The 16,075-nt window shown below is 41.0% G+C and overlaps 1 protein-coding gene across 2 annotated transcripts; it reads right to left on the reverse strand.

Annotated features, from left to right (window-relative positions):
• Positions 1–785: 785 nt before the first annotated feature.
• On the reverse strand, positions 786–8,981 carry LOC134480520 (uncharacterized). Of its 2 annotated transcripts, XR_010054926.1 has the most exons (6): positions 8,752–8,981; positions 7,877–8,036; positions 6,412–6,543; positions 5,569–5,752; positions 1,844–2,228; positions 786–1,118 (listed from the first exon to the last, which is right to left on the reverse strand). XR_010054926.1 is itself a non-coding variant. In XM_063268037.1 (5 exons), exons 1-5 carry the CDS (start codon positions 8,879–8,881, stop codon positions 2,223–2,225), a joined length of 612 nt encoding a protein of 203 aa, XP_063124107.1. In that variant the 5' UTR covers positions 8,882–8,981; the 3' UTR covers positions 1,440–2,222. The 2 variants fall into 2 exon arrangements, 1 of the variants encoding a protein (XP_063124107.1); XM_063268037.1 differs by lacking the exon at positions 786–1,118 and having other exon boundaries at positions 1,440–2,228.
• Positions 8,982–16,075: the final 7,094 nt, after the last annotated feature.

Raw genomic sequence — 16,075 nt, forward strand, 5'->3', positions numbered from 1 at the left:
GAGTAATACAGAGATATCAAAAACAATGACTTCATGAAATTCATAGACAAAGAGAATGAACCAGAAAATATCCTCCTGAGTGAGTTAACACAATCACAGAAACACTCACATGGTATGCACTCACTGACAAGTGGATATTAGCCCAAATGCTCGAATTCCCCAAGATTCACAGACCAAATGAAATTCAGGAAGGATGACCAAAATGCTGGTGCTTCACTCCTTCCTTTAAAGGAGAAGAAGAATCCCTATTGAAGGGATAGGGAGGCAAAGTTTAGAACAGAGCCTGGAGGAATGGCCATTCAGAGTCTACCCCACGAGTGGCCTATACATATACAGCCTTCAAACTAGATGAGGTGGATGAAGCTAAGAGGTGCATTGCTGACAGGAACTGGATATAGATGTCTCCTGAGAGGCACAGCCAGATCATGTCAAATACAGTGGAGAATGCTAGCAGCAAACCATTGAACTGAGAACTGGACCTCAGTTGGAGGAATTACAGAAAGATTGAAAGAGTTGAAGGGACTTGCAACCCCATAAGAACAACCATGCCTGCCAAGCAGAGTTCCCAGAGACTAAACCACTACCCAATCACTATACAGGGACTGTGCCATGGCCCCATCTGCATGTGTATCAGAGGATGGTCTTCTTGGGCACAAATGGAATGAGCAGCCCTTGGTCCTGCCTAGGCTGGGAAAGTGGATGTTTGGTGAAGGGAATACATTTATAGAAGAGGGGGAGGCTGATGGTATTCGAACTTATTTCTGGAAAACAAGGAAGGAATAACATTTGAATTCAAAATGAAAAATATTCAATTAAAATTCAACAACAACAAAATGGTGTTTAGAGCTTCAAATAAAAAAAGCCACAATCAGGAAACAGAATTGTATGCCTCTGGTTTTCTTCAAAAATGCTCAGGGTCTGCGTCGGTTCTGGGACCAGGCTGGACCAAGCAGGTTCCTGCCGCTGACTGCTCCTCTATTCCTGTTTCCAGAGGCATCATGCAGATTAATATTGGGCCAGAGATGTGGGAAGAGCTGGGCAGAAGTCGCTTTCTGTCCTGTGGTCTCAGGATTATCTGCATTCCTGGGTGTTCAGCACTCTCCGCCGCAGGATTTGTCCTGGGAGATATTACAGGAAAATTAATGTTTATCCCATTAATTTTTTCAATACTGTCATCCACAGAGTATAATTTAGAGGTAACTATATATTTGACAGCAAGCATACACAGTGGGTAGTGTATGCATGATGAAGTTGAAATTCACAGATTTGGGAACACAGTGAACAGTGACTGCATAATTGCCTTTGAATCTCAGTCTGACTGGGAAGTGATTTGATGCCCAGTCCCCATGAGAATGCAGAGATCCATCCCTCCCTGATAGCTGTGGGACTTCAGATGTTGACACTAATAATCAATAAAGAAGGTTCTTAAGGGTGAAGAGTTTGAGATTACTCTTTTATTCACCAGAATACATCCAATTTACTTGATAGTAACCAGATGCAGGTAGTCAATATATACAGTCTATATCCTTATCAAAATAGAAAAGCAAATGAAGAAAACAACAACACATAAATAACAAAACTTCAAATGAATAGAAGGAAAACCAAATAACCAAAACAATTAAAACTCAACCAAACTTTAAATAGAGGAACTGCGCTAAGCATTCTTTCGCTGCTCCTTTTGCAGAATAGACTTATAGCCTGTGGCTTGCCTGGGAGACATAGTAGACAAGCAGTTACTGATGGTAATAATCTTTTCAAGAGGAGTGGAAGTAGGTCTGTTTTGTTGGAGTGGGGGTATTAAGGAAAAAGCCTACCAATACTGAGTATAAATGGTATTACAGACTTTGTTTCAAAGTCTTTCCAATGTTGTGAACTGATCTCCATGAAACTCTTCTGGATGACCCATCAGGACAAGTACAAATTTACACGTGCACAGTCTTTCTGGATGACCAGCAGCTCTTGATTGATGTGCATCCGCACTTCTCTGGGTCCCTCCAAAAGTGCACACTTGCTGGAGAGAGCTGAGGTGAAAGTAAAGCCTACTCAATCCAAAGAAGATAAAATAAAGGAGGAAAGTGCAGTCCACAATTGCTATGGACATTACAGATGAGATGCAATAGTGGTGCATTTGCTGTGCACACTTAATTCTCCTCTTGTAGCACTTCTCTCCAAGGGAGATCTTGTCCTGGTCTGTGTCATGTTCGAGTTTCTGCTGGAGAACTTCAGACCTAGCAGAGCAAGGGAATAAAGGTTTAGTGAGTGGTTGTCATTCAGCTCTCCCTCTTACATCAGCTCTATTCAGTTGGATAATCCAGCATGACCTGTCAGCTGATGTCAGTCCCTGCATCCCAAAGTGTCATAGAGTACCTGCGCTTGGATTTATATCTCAGCTTTTCAAACTGCTAGAATTTGAACTGTGGACTATGCACTGTACCGGAATTAAGAGAAAAATGAGCATATTACAGGTCCAGGTTTATTATGAATAATAACATTGTAGCTGGGTCCGAATCTGAGTTCAAGAATGGTATGAGCAACCTAGAATACCATGTGGATTCCTTCTGGAGAACATGCCCAGAATTGTGGTGAAAGTTCTGATTATGTTAGCACTGAAGGAACCTGCCTAGGTTCAATTTGTAACCACTGAATCTGCAAATACACAGAGAAGCCATCTCACTTCAAATCCATGCTCACCGCACAGATCCTGTAATCACTGAGAATGTGCTCACAGCATACACAAGGAACATTAAAGTTTATTGTGATGGACATACATAACAGCACCCTTGTAAGACTATGGTTATTGTAATGCAATTTGTGAGATGACAGAAGAGAAAATGTCCTCAGATCTTATCAGAGAGTTAACAGGAAGAAAGAATTACAAAATACAAAGAAATCCTGAGGATTATACATATTGTGTCATGGACAAAATTCCCATAAACTGTACCAGAACAATACTCTGGGTAGTTCTTTAGGTGACTGATGGTGAAAACCTTGTCAGTGGTCAGCCATCCAAAAAGGATAGTTATATAGGGACAGGAAATCCAATTGGCTTCTGCCAGTCTGTGTTCCTACCTGATCTCAAAATTATCAGAATGCTTCTACAATGTTCCTCCCAAGCTACTTCCCTGGGTGATTGGTTCTCTGCTTCAGAATGTCGTGCATTCTTTCCTCTAATCCTTCATTATTCTGATCATCAGATGAGTGTACTGTCAATGGAAGCATGCATGCCTGTGTGCACACACAAACACACACACAGACACACAGACACACTAATACAAACTCGCAAACACACAAGCCATTTGTGCTTACACAATATAAACATAGTACATTGCAGTGTTTACTTTCCCTTTTAATGCTTAATATAATGATTCCCCAGGATACTCTGGAGGCATAAAAACAAATGTTGAGGGGGACATGTACATAGTGGTCATAGCCTATAGACAGCTCAGTCAGTGTGCTGCCCTCCAATAAGCCGACATAGAATCAGGGTTCTTTCCCTATTACCTATCTGGCTTAGCAAGTTCCCAAGGCTGTGTAGAGCAGTCTTGTTTCCCAGCAAAGGATCATATGTTAGTGGTGGACTAGACTCCTGTTCTTGTTCACTGTTTCAGACTTTCCCCATAGAGTGCAGCTTCTTCTAATAGGAGCTCTCTTTACCATAGCCTGAGTGACTTCATGCCCAAAGCTATGCCCCCAGAATCATAGGAAATCTCCATAACCAGGATCCATATGAACAATGTTTCTACCTATAATGTGATTGTGTCACAGATATTTGGAGTAAATAAATAAATGCTTACATGGATGATCTCACACTGAGTCATAATCCATTGAAGGGCTCCAACCTCTCCTACAGTTTCCCTCCTTGGACCACTACAACCCAGATGTGCTCTAGTTGCTCTAGTTGGACACCTATTCTTTTCTCTGAGATCTCTGGGTCAACTAACACTTCTGTTCCACTTAAAGAACATGGCTTCTCACAGGCCTTTCTGATCGTCCACTAACAGACCCGTCTGAATTTCATCATTTCTCCTAACTCCATTGAGGCTGAAATTAACTGAGAGACAATGATGTTGATTGACAGCACTTGCAGAATGCTACACAGATAACATAGGGGAGCGCTTTAAATTATCTGTGCACCTAAAGGGGCTCCTGAAACTGCCCTGTTCTTGCACCACAGCATAGCTATGGGGCTTTTGCTGGATGACGATACAACTCCAAGCAACTCAAATTCTCAATGAATAAAATCCAAGCCAAACTCCCAGGGGAAGCTGTAGTGTGCCAAGGTAGCTGGAAAGAAATGGTAGCAGGCAATGTGGAAAGCAACCTTGGAGAAGACACAGTGAGTGACACAACCTTCCAGTGGGCTTTCACAATTCACAAAGAACAGAGAAGGATCATAAATCAGTGGATTTTATAAAGCAGCCCCCCTTACCTTCATGTACTCCATTCCTTTGATGTGCTCCAAAGGATTTTGATGCAGACCAATCATTTTTCCCCAATCACTTTAAAAATCTAACTTTACAAGTGTTTTGGGTTCTTTTGCTGTACAGAGTTAGGTGGAGATTCCAAGTGATTGGGGTGCTATATTTGATATTCATGGATGCAAAGGGAACTCTTACATTCTTTTTCTCATGAAACATGGCAATAGAGACTCACCTGTGCAATTATGCACAAAGAAACACACACACACACACACACACACACACACACACCCCAAAAATCACAAGTCGGCAGAAAACAATGAAGATCCCATCATGCTGGAGGAACAACATAATATAGACTATTCAAAGCAGGTATTTTAAGAGAGAATCACTACTCAGCCATTTTTCCTGAGAGGAACAAAAAGGCCTAGATAGCACTCTTCTTGATGAGAATGGGGGTAGATAACTCTGTTCTTGAAGTCTCAAATATCTCATGGCAATTGTCAGGTTTTGAGAACACTTTTCCACATCCCTGCTTTTCCAAGCATCTACAGAGTGTAAGGTCAAGATATGAACTCTCCAGCAACACTCGAACAAATCAGGACTGACATGCTGCTCCTCAGGCTCTGTCAGGTAACCATGATTCAGGAAGCATGAAGAGATGGTCTCGATATACAGGGAAAATGGGGGAGAAAGAACAAATCCACCAAAAGATGACAATGAGAACCATTTCTTTGGCATTTCCACCAGGCTCTCCTCCTTGAAAACTACTTACTTCCTGAGTCTCACACGATCCCTGTAAGGAAAATGGGCTCTGGGCTTTTGCTTCATCTCTCAAAGCCCTGTTCTAGTCTAAAGAGGGGCTCCCACATAGCACCCTCCATACATAATGGCATGTAGTGCTGTGCTGTGTGATCAACCTATCTCCCTTAATAAACTGCAGATTCTCGAAGAGCAGGAGCATTTGCTTTCCAAACATGCAGTTTCTTGAAAAAGGGCTATCTCCACAGAAAGCCTTGTAAACAATCACATAAATGAACACTTGGATGAGACCTAGGTCAGGACATGGATCAGTCAATAGACAGTTACATTGGTTGTCTATGTTTATGGTAAGACATGAGGACAACCTGACCCTGAGTCCTAACCCTACCTGCTGCTGCTTGGCTCTGGGGACACAGATGTTCATTCCAGCCTCTTCACAGAACCTCTTTGTCTCCACAGAGGATGCTGGCAGTTCAGTCTGCTCCACCAGCAGTTCTCTCTTCTCATTCAGCAAAATCTGTATATTGTTCTTCAATTGAGCTTGTTCACGCAGGAGCTGGGATTGCCTGATGCTGAACCACAAACAAACAATGGTAAACCCAGCCAGCTTCTATTTGCCTGTCACTCCTGCAAGTCCAATCATCCCTTCAAGGGCCCTCATCCCCAGAAATCCCCAGAATAGAGCCACACTATACAAGTTAACACCAATTAGAGGAGGTCAAATCCAGGGACACATTCCCTGTGAATCAAAGTACTTCTGAAAATCCTGACACTAAGACGGTTTATATAAATCAAGGAAGAAGAAATGGTCCATATGGGTGCTTATATGTCCATAGTATGCTGAAAACATCTTGACGGAGTGGGGAAATCCCCTCTGAGGGGTGGTTGAAGATCCAATAGCTGTATAATCTTTCCATGTGTTTCTCATGGATCATAGACATCCTGTCAGAGTTCTAGAGATTCAGAGTTGATTGATATTCCCATTATGGTGCAAACCTTTTCTATCTAGAGGATCCTTAATGGGGAAAATAACAATTGGAAGGTCTTCTACACCCTTCACATGTAGGACAACTGAGTTCAAGAGCTACAAATCTAAGACCCTTGCCACAAGGCAGGCTTCTTGTTAAGAGTCAGACACTACAGAACCAGAGCCCTGACTTTGGTTCAAAGTCACACAGGACAGAAGCATTCCCTGCCTAGTGCTGGGTTCTCATCTCTGTCAGCGACTCACCGGTAGGAACTGTTCACTTGTATGAGCTCCTTGTACCTCTCCATGGCATCACTTATTGAGTTGGTCATCATTTGCATAGCCATCATTCTCATCTCATGTTCAGATTGAAGGACTGGCAATTCGACATCCAGCCTGGGTTAGGTCATGGCCAAAGGAACAAATAACATTTTGAACTCATGATTTCAGAATTAGGTGAAATGTAAATAAAAAATATATAATAAAACAGTTCAAATTCAAGGAATGGTGGAAGGGAAGAAAGTGGCAAACTGAAAAACCAGACCAAAACGCAACAGTGAGACTCAATCCACAGAAAATATTTCCATGTACATAAGCAAACATTTGTTTTGAAATAAGGACTCCTTGGAATCTTGGGGAGATATGGTTCTGCAAAGACTCACTATATAGGAGAGGGCAGAGCCTGAGAGCTGCCTGTTTGGGGATAAGAACGGTCAAGACCACAGTGACCATTTCTAGGGCACAATGAACAATCCCTGGATAGTTAAAAAAATAAAAAACTAAAGATCAAAAGCAGGTGAAACAAATTAGGTAAAATCAGACTGTTCTCTCGATTACTTGAACTCAGTATGTACCACATACTTGCTCCTTCAAAGTATTTGTACTGGTTAAGTTTATTATCCTGGGCACAGGACAACAGAGCCAAGGGACCAATTGGAGGGACCTGACCTTCAAGAGCTGGCCAGGTGAGCATGATGGAATTGACTAGTTCAGGAAGAAAATTCCTCCAGTCTGTGCCACAGCTTTGGGCCCAAGAGAAAGCTGTGATGACATTTCTCTTGTTTTGAAAGCAGGTATACTCAATCCTTGGTTTCTATTGTTACATGAATTCTCAGAGGGCATAAATATGTTTGATAGGGAAGAGGATTTATAGCACCTCCTCCCCTCAGGAGAGTCCTGTGTGCCACCAAGGTATACAGAAGGAGCAAAGTGCTCTGTAGATCAACGTGGGCCCACGTGCTCATCACTATCATGACCTGCAAACTGTCCATCACACAAATACTCAGACCCCATCAAAGGTCCCAGACGTCCTGATCCTGAGGAAAACACCAACAAATACATCCACATATATACATACCAACCCATATCCAAACACATTTAGAATGCCAACTACATCCATGGAGGTGCCATAGAATCAGTGTATAATGAACAAATTCAGAGGAAAAGAGTGATGACCTGCAGGCATTTCATTCACACACACAGTTGCAGTAAGTGTGACCAGGTCCTTCCAGCTGTTGACAGAACCAATGCTAATCCAAGAGGCTCAGGGTCAACTACAAAACAGGTTAACCCCAAACACACAGCACCTAGCTTATCTCACAAGCTAATGCATGCCAACTCTCCTTAAAATCCAGGATGAGAGGTGAAACTCTCTCGTGCTATGAGGAAATCTTGGGTTAGCAGAGAGAGAGCACAAGACAGTGAACAGGTTACTGGGCATAATGACTACCTGTGGTCCCAATCATCATAGATATAAAGGTCCAGGATTTGGTAAAGTTCATCCCTCTCGAATTGACACTTCTGGATTTCAAATTTGAGTTCCTCCAGTTTCTTTACACACTCCACTTGCTGACTGATGACATTTTGGGATGATGCCATCCTACCAAAACCTGTAGATAGATAAACCCAAGTGAATTTGCATATTTGATGGCCCATGGGAGGAAAAGACCATTCTGAATACCAAAAGGCAGTTGAGGAAGATGAAATGGTAGACTGTGTGAATCCCAAAAAGAGCAGAAAGCTATTTTGAAGCTGGACTTTAAGCTATGACCCTCTTCCCAACCTCTAATGCCATACACGTGCCACAGTCACTATTATAGGACCCCTGACACTGAAAGTTATAACCTGACTGAGACATAAACATCTGGGATAATATTATCTCATATCAGATGTGGTGCAGTTAATCCTGGAGTTCATAATGCTTAGCTCCATCAAGCTCTAATCATCTGTGTTCCAGCCCAAAGTGTCTGAGAACTCAATTCATGACTAGGGGTGCATCCTTCCTTGTTCTCGCCATCATAGACTTATGTAACCTACAGTAATCTAGAGGATGAAGTGCTTCAACTCCCAACCATGGATGGTCACATTGTTAATCTCACAGTGCCTCCTCCTGCCATTCATTGACACTCACAGTTAAAAAACTTCAAGAAAAGACACTGAAGGCTTACCACTTTATGTCTTTCTCTCAAATTTAAGATTAGGAACTCCTGACTCTTGGTTTGCCTTTGAGAAATCCCAAGGCTCCTGCTTGTAAGGCCTAGCCTTAGAAGGCACATCTCAAACCTACCTCCTTGAGGATGTTCCCCAACTCTGCCCAGGACTCACCAAGCCTTCCCCAGAATGATTTCCTCCTTCCTGTTTCACTAGAGAGGAGGTCAGCTTCCCTCTGACCTGGTATGGTCTCTCCTTGATCTCCCCTTTCCTTCTGAAATAGCCTGAGCAGCTGGCGAAACATGACTGCTTGTGAACCCAAAGGGAACTGAAGTAATATCCCAAAGGCAGTTGGTGTCACCACAACACTGGTGACATCACAGAAGATTCTAGGGATCTCTTAGATACAATAGATTGCCCAGTGAAGTGCTTACTGGTGATGTCACTGGAAAGTTCTATGGCCTACCTAATAACCAGCTCTCCCCAAACTAATGATTTTCTGTGGGGACCCTTTCCTCCAGTCTCTCATGTGTCGCTGGGAATACCATTTGGCAACCTCTATTTCAAAGCTAGATATTTCTCTCTGCTTCATTAGAAGTCAACAATGCTTTTGCTGGGGAGGGTTGCTTACAACCCTGAATTTGAGAGCAGATTTTTTTTAGCACCCAAATCTCTAGGGACCAAGGAGGAGGGAGACTTTACTTAAAAGTAAATCTACTACTTGAGACAATGCATGTGACACACATTTCCATTCCTAAGGTTTTCCCTTTTTCTGGAGGCCAATATATTTCTTCTATACCTCTGAGTGTATAAAACCTGGAAATATTTGCTTACTGTGCAGTCCTTGAAAGCCGACATTGTTTCCATTTACATATCCATGTATTTCACAAAATCAATGGTCTATAATCCTATTTTTTTTTGCAATAAAAACTCCTTTTCCATGGGAACATAGGGATCAACTACAGGGCATATATAAAAGAATAAGTTTCTGTCCATTTTATATATTATGTAGGATATCTTCCCTTTCTCAAATATAACAAGACAATTAAATTGGACATCAGTGAGCAAATGTCAACCTGGACCTTGTGTTACTACATTGTAACTACGTAGCCATCACTTTTACAATATCATTCTTCCTGAATAGCCAAGTCCAGGCATGAGAATATTGGGGGCTGCACCATGATCTTTTACTTCTAGCAAACATAACAATCACGAGGACGGGAAGGGAGTGGAATGGCGTGAGGTCAGGTTGAAGCTCAATTTTAATGGGTCCATAAGTTCTGGAGGGTGTCCATTTGGCATTGTGATATGTGGATTCTGTCTTCTTATCCTAGGTTTTATAATCCCACCTGAATGTGTGCTATAATGCCACCAAACCTCACAGATGTAAGAGTGAAAATCATGTATGACGTTTCTGGGAAGAACTCTGCCTTTTACTACCATCTGGAGTTATACAACATCACTATACAAAGCTCAGAAGAGAGGGGTGCAGATGTGCGGGCCTTAGAAGTTGAGGATCTTTTCTACTGATTAAGCCACTTGTTTTTCCTATGTAATTTTTCCCTTGCTCTTTTACTAATGGTAGCTGACTTCTTTCCTGGCCTGAGGCAAACTGGAGTCCAATCTTGTGGATTACTGAACCTTCTATTTTTGAGATGACAGGCCCACCAAGGGTCCTACTGCATAGAGAAGGTATGAGTAAGTCTCATGGGCTGGAGTAAGTTAAAAAGGTCTGTGACAACAAAGAACTGATTAAGAAAACAAGAGACCAGCTGCTCATCAAGATCACAGTTGTATGATAGTAAGAAAATGTGAATAGGGCATCAGCTGACAAGATAAATTAGTTTGGAGGTCATAGGCCTAGAAGGGTTATCGTTTGCTCTCAGTGGAGCTTCCATTCTTCCTGCCATTCCTCGCCCTCTGCCACAGGACCAGAGACTTCCCCAGACAACTGGCTGGCCTTGCCAAAGACCTGGCAGGGCTTCTCCCTGCAGAATAGGACATGTAGAGTCCTTGAGGACTCACCAAGAGGTCTCCTCCACACAGGTTCCTTGTTGTCAAAGGGAAATGTTCCTGTAGAATCCTGCCATGGCAGCAGGAATTTCAACCTGGCTGCTCTTGGTCCAGCTCACTGGGTGCAGGCCTGAGGCCCAGGGGTATCTGGGGAAAGAAGCAGCACGCACTACCTCACAGCTCTCTCTTTGTTGGATGCAACTGCTAGGACTGTGATAGGATTTTTGTTTCTTTGTGTGTTTATTAGAAATACCTACAAAGCTGATTAAAGTTGTAACAGGCCTTCATACCCAGAGTGCAGAATGTTTTTAAATCATTGTTGTTCCTGTTTTATGTTTGGATTTTGTTCTTTAATTCCCTCAGGAAATTTCCCTGTGCTTAGAATGTTAAGCACATGCTCAGGAGGGATCGATTATTCAAGTTAGGCAAAGCTTTTGTTCTCACCATCATTCCACAGATGATGCCATTACTTACTTTCAAATAAGAAAACAGTCATAGAAAAGTAAATTAACCTGTAAGCTATCACAGAAGAAACACATCATTATTGTGGAATGGTAACACAGTATTTTGTATTTCCTAATTTATTTTTATTTTAAACTTTTTTATTGGATTTTTTTGGGTACATTTCATTTTTTTTAAATCTTTAAAGGTATCTTTTATTCCTCTCCTCCCATTTACAAGGTGGAATTTCACCTGTGATTGTTAGTCCAGATGGTTTGGTCAATGTGTTAGATATCACCTTGGCCTAGTTTCCTTGGCATAAGCTGAGTTAGAAGCAGACACAAAGGATCAGGACTCAACAAATAATGAATTCCACTACATCTGGATACCTAGCCTCACAGCCAGGAAGGGACTGTATTTCCATTCACTATTTAAAAAAAAGATGCAGTTCATTAACATGTAAAAAATTTCTCACGTATATTAAAGTGTTTACCATGGTCATACAGTTTTTCAAATACCTGGCATTCATCTTTTTCCAAATATTAAACTGTCTTTCTTATTCATATTTTTTGATTATTTTTTGGCATTAGTATCATTTTTTTAAATTTTAGTTTTTTTAATAGATATATATGTTTTATTCAAATGTTATTCCCTTTCCCAGCTTTTGGTCCATAAACCCCCTGCCGTGCCCTCTCCCATATATATGGTCTGCCAATCCATGCCACTTAGAAACCCCTTCCCGGACATTCCCCTGCACTCAGGGTCCAACTTTGTTAAGAACAAGGGCTTCCACTTCCACAGGTGCCCCAACAAGCCTATTCTCTCCTACATATGCAGTTGGACCCCTGAGTCAGTCGATGTATAGTCTTTTGCTAGTGGTTTATTTTGTTAGCATTGCTGTTCTTATGGGGTGGCAAGCCCTTCAGCTCTTTGAATCCTTCCTCTAATTCCCATAAAGGGCGTCCTGTTCTCAGTTCACTAGTTTACTGCCAGCACTGACCTCTTTATTTGAAATGCTCTGGATGTGTCTCTCAGGGGAGATGTATATCCGGTCCCTTTCAGTAAGCACTTTTTAGCTTCATCAATCTTACCTAGTTTGGTGGCTCTATATATATGGGCCACATGTGGGGCAGGCTCTGAATGGCTGTTCCTTCAGTCTCTGCTTTAGATTTGGCCTCCATATCCCCTCCTATGAATACTTTTGTTCCCCATTTTAAGAAGGAGTGGGAACATCTGCACTTTGGTCATCCTTCTTCTTGAGTTTCCTGAGATCTGTAGATTGCATCTTGGGTAATTTGAGGTTTTGGTCAATATCCACTTATCAATGAGTGCATACTGTCAATGAGGGGTGCTGAGAATCTGGAAGAGAATGGGGGACAAGACACGTGACGAAGGACTCCAAGACAAGAGTCTGATCAAGGCGACAATTTTATTTTTCCCCAAGGCTGAATTTGTACCATAAAAAGGGTAACAGAGAGAGGAGAGAAGTAAGAAACAATTACCCACGCCAAGGACACAATATTCATGTGGTCAGGGAATCGGCTGATGTTGACAGGTTGTCAGAAAGGTCACAGGTTTGTCATATCTATTAGTCAGCAGGATGATGTTGGTTTTTCAGAAAGGTTACAGGTCATGACATTGGGTATCTTAACGTCACACGTTATCATATGATTATTCATCTTGACCACCACATTTGTATTAGTCTTCTGCAGCTGGCTGGGGATTTTCCATGAACCCAGTCATACTTAATGCTAACCATAATAATAACATCAATAATGGAGGGCTTCAAGGCCATCGCTCCCAAGAGCATACCAAGTGTGTTTTTCTGTGATTGGATTGGCTCACTGTGGATGATATTTTCTAGTTTTTTCCATTTGCCTATGAATTGAACGTAGTCATTGTTTTTGATAGCTGAGTGGTACTCCATTGTGTAGATGTACCACATTTTTCGAATCCATTCCTCTGTTGAAGGGCATCTGGGTTCACTTCAGCTTCTGGCTATTATGAATAAGGCTGCTATAAACTCAGTGGATCATATGTGTTTGTTTTATGTTGGAGTATCTTTTGGGTATATGCCCAGGACAGGTATAGCTGTGTGCTCAGGTAGTGCAATGTCCAATTTTCTCAGGAACCTTCCGACTGATTTCCAGAGTGCTTGTACCAGTTTGCCATCCCAGCAACAATGGAGGAGTGTTCCTCTTTCTCCACATCCTCACCAGCATCTGTTGTCACCTGAGTTTTTGATCTTAGCCATCCTGACTGGTGTGAGGTGGATTCTCAGCCTGTTTTGATTTGCATTTCCCAGATGACTAAGGATGTTGAGCATTTCTTTAGGTGCTTTTCAGGTATTCTATATTCCTCAGCTGAGAATGTTTTCCTTAGCTCTGTATCCCATTTCTTAACAGGGTTGTTTGGCTCTCTGTAGTCTAACTTCTTGTGTTTTGTGTATACTTTGGATATTAGCCCTCTATCAGATGCAGGATTGGTAAAGATTCTTTCCCAATCTGTTGGTTGCCTTTTTGTCTGAATGACACTCTCCTTTGCCTTACAGAAGCTTTTCAGTTTTATGAGGTTCCCCCATTTGTCGATTCTTAATCTTAAAGTATAAGCCATTGGTATTTTGTTCAGGAAATTTTCCTTAGTTCTTATGTCTTCGGGACCCTTCCCTAATTTTATCTATTACTTGTAGTGTATCTGGTTTGATGTGGAGGTCCTTGATCCACTTGGACTTAAGGTTTGTACAGGGTAATAATGATGGGTCAACTTGCACTCTTCTGCCTGCTGACCTCTAGTTGATCCAGCACCATTTGTTAAAAATGCTATGTTTCTACCATTGGATGTTTTAACTCCTTTGTCAAAGATCAAATGACCATAGGTGTGTGGGTTCATTTCTGTGTCTTCAATTATGTTCCGCTGATCTGCCTGTCTGTATGCCAATACCATTCAAACTATTGCTCTGTAATACTGCTTGAGGTCAGAGATGGTGATTCCCCCAGAAGTTCTTTTATAGTTGAGTATAGTTTTTGCTATCCTGGGTTTTATGGTATACCAAATGACGGCAAATTGTACTTTCTACCTTTATAAAGAATTGAGTAGGAATATTGTTGGTGTTGGCATTGAATCTGTATATTGCTTTTGGCAAAATAGCCATTTTTTACCATATTCATCCTGCCAATCTATGAGCATGGGAGATATTTCCATCTTCTGAGATCGTCTTCAATTTCTTTCTTCAGAGATTTGAAGTTCTTGTCATACAGATTTTTTACTTGCTTGGTTCAAGTAACAGCAAGTTATTTTATATTATTTGGGACTATTGGGAAGGGTGTCATTTCCCTAATTTCTTTCTCAGCCTGTTTACCCTTTGAGTAGAGGAAAGCTACTGAATTGTTTGAGTTAATTTTATACTTGGACAGTTTGCTGAAGTTGTTGATCACATTAAGTAGTTCTCTGGTGGAATTTTCGTGTTGCTTAAGTAGACTATCATATCATCTTCAAATATTAGTGTTTTGACTTCATCCCTTCTAATTTTTTCTCATTGACCTAATTTCATTGTGTGATTGCTATGGCTAGGACTTTAAGTACCATATTAAAAAGTAGGGAAAGATTGGGCAGCCCTGTCTACTCCCTGATTTTAGTGGGATTCCTTCAATTTTCTCAGTTTAGTTTGATGTTAGCTACTGGTTTGATGTATTTTGCATATTCCTATATTTAGATTCAGGCCTTGAATTCCTGAACTTTCCAGGACTTATTAATGAATTTTGTCAAAAGATTTCTCAGCATCTAATGAAATGATCATGTGGTTTTGACTTTGTTTATATGATGAATTTCGTTGATGGACTTCCGTATATTAAACCATCCCTGCATCCTTGCCATGAGGCCTACTTGATCATGATGGATGATCGTTGGAATGTGTTCTTGGATTCAGTTTGCAAGAATTTTATTGAGCTTTTTTGATCAATATTCATAAATCAAATAGGTCTGAATTCCTCTATCTTTGTTTTATCTTTGTATGGTTTAGGTATAAGAGTAATTGTGGCTTCATAGAAGGAATTTGGTAGTGCTCTGTCTGTTTCTATTTTGCGGAATAGTTTGGATAGTATTGGTATGAAGTCATCTATGAAGGTCTGATAGAATTCTGCACTAAATCCATCTGGTCCTGGGCTGTTTTTGGATGGGAGATGTTTAATAGTAGTTTCTATGTCTTTATGAGTTACGGGTTTGTTTCGAAGGTATATTTATTCCTGATTTAACTGTGGTACCTGGTATCTGTATAGAAAAGTGTCCATTTCCTCTACATTTTCCAGTTTTGTTGAATATACGTTTTTGTAGTAGGATTTGATGATCTTTTTAATTTCTTCAGATTTTGCTGTTATGTCTCCCTTTTATTTCTGATTTTATTAATTTGGATACACTCTCTGTGACCTCTGGTTAGTATGGCTAAGCGTTTATTTATCTTGTTGATTTTCTCAAAGAACCAGCTCCTGGGTTTGCTGATTCTTTTGATACTCAGTTATGTTTCTTCTTGTTTGATTTCAGCCCTGAGTTTGATTATTTCCTGCTTTCTACTTCTCTAGGGTTTATTTAATTTTGTTCTAGAGCTTTGAGGTGTGCTGTCAAGCTGCTGACATATGCTCTCTCTTGTTTCTTTTTGCAGGCACTCAGAGCTATGAGTTTTCCTCTTAGCGCTGCTTTTATTGTGTCCCATAAGTTTCAGTATGTTGTATCTTCATTTTCATTTACTTCTAAGAAGTCTTTAATTTCTTTCTTATGTCTCCAATGACCAAGTTGTCACTGACTTCAAATTCCATGTATATGTGGGCTTTCTGTCCTATTTGTTGTTATTGATCAGTAGCCTTAGTCCGTGGTTTTTTGATAGGATACATGGGATTATTTCTATCTTCCTGTATCTGTTGAGGCCTGTTTTGTGACCGATTATATGGTCAATTTTGGAGAAGGTACCGTGGGATGCTGAGAAGAAGGTATATCCTTTGGTTTTAGGGTGGAGTGTTCTATAAATATATGTTAAATACATTTGGTTCATAAC

This window comes from Rattus norvegicus, chromosome 9 (genome assembly GCF_036323735.1).
Source record: "Rattus norvegicus strain BN/NHsdMcwi chromosome 9, GRCr8, whole genome shotgun sequence".
Taxonomy (NCBI): Eukaryota; Metazoa; Chordata; class Mammalia; order Rodentia; family Muridae; genus Rattus; species Rattus norvegicus.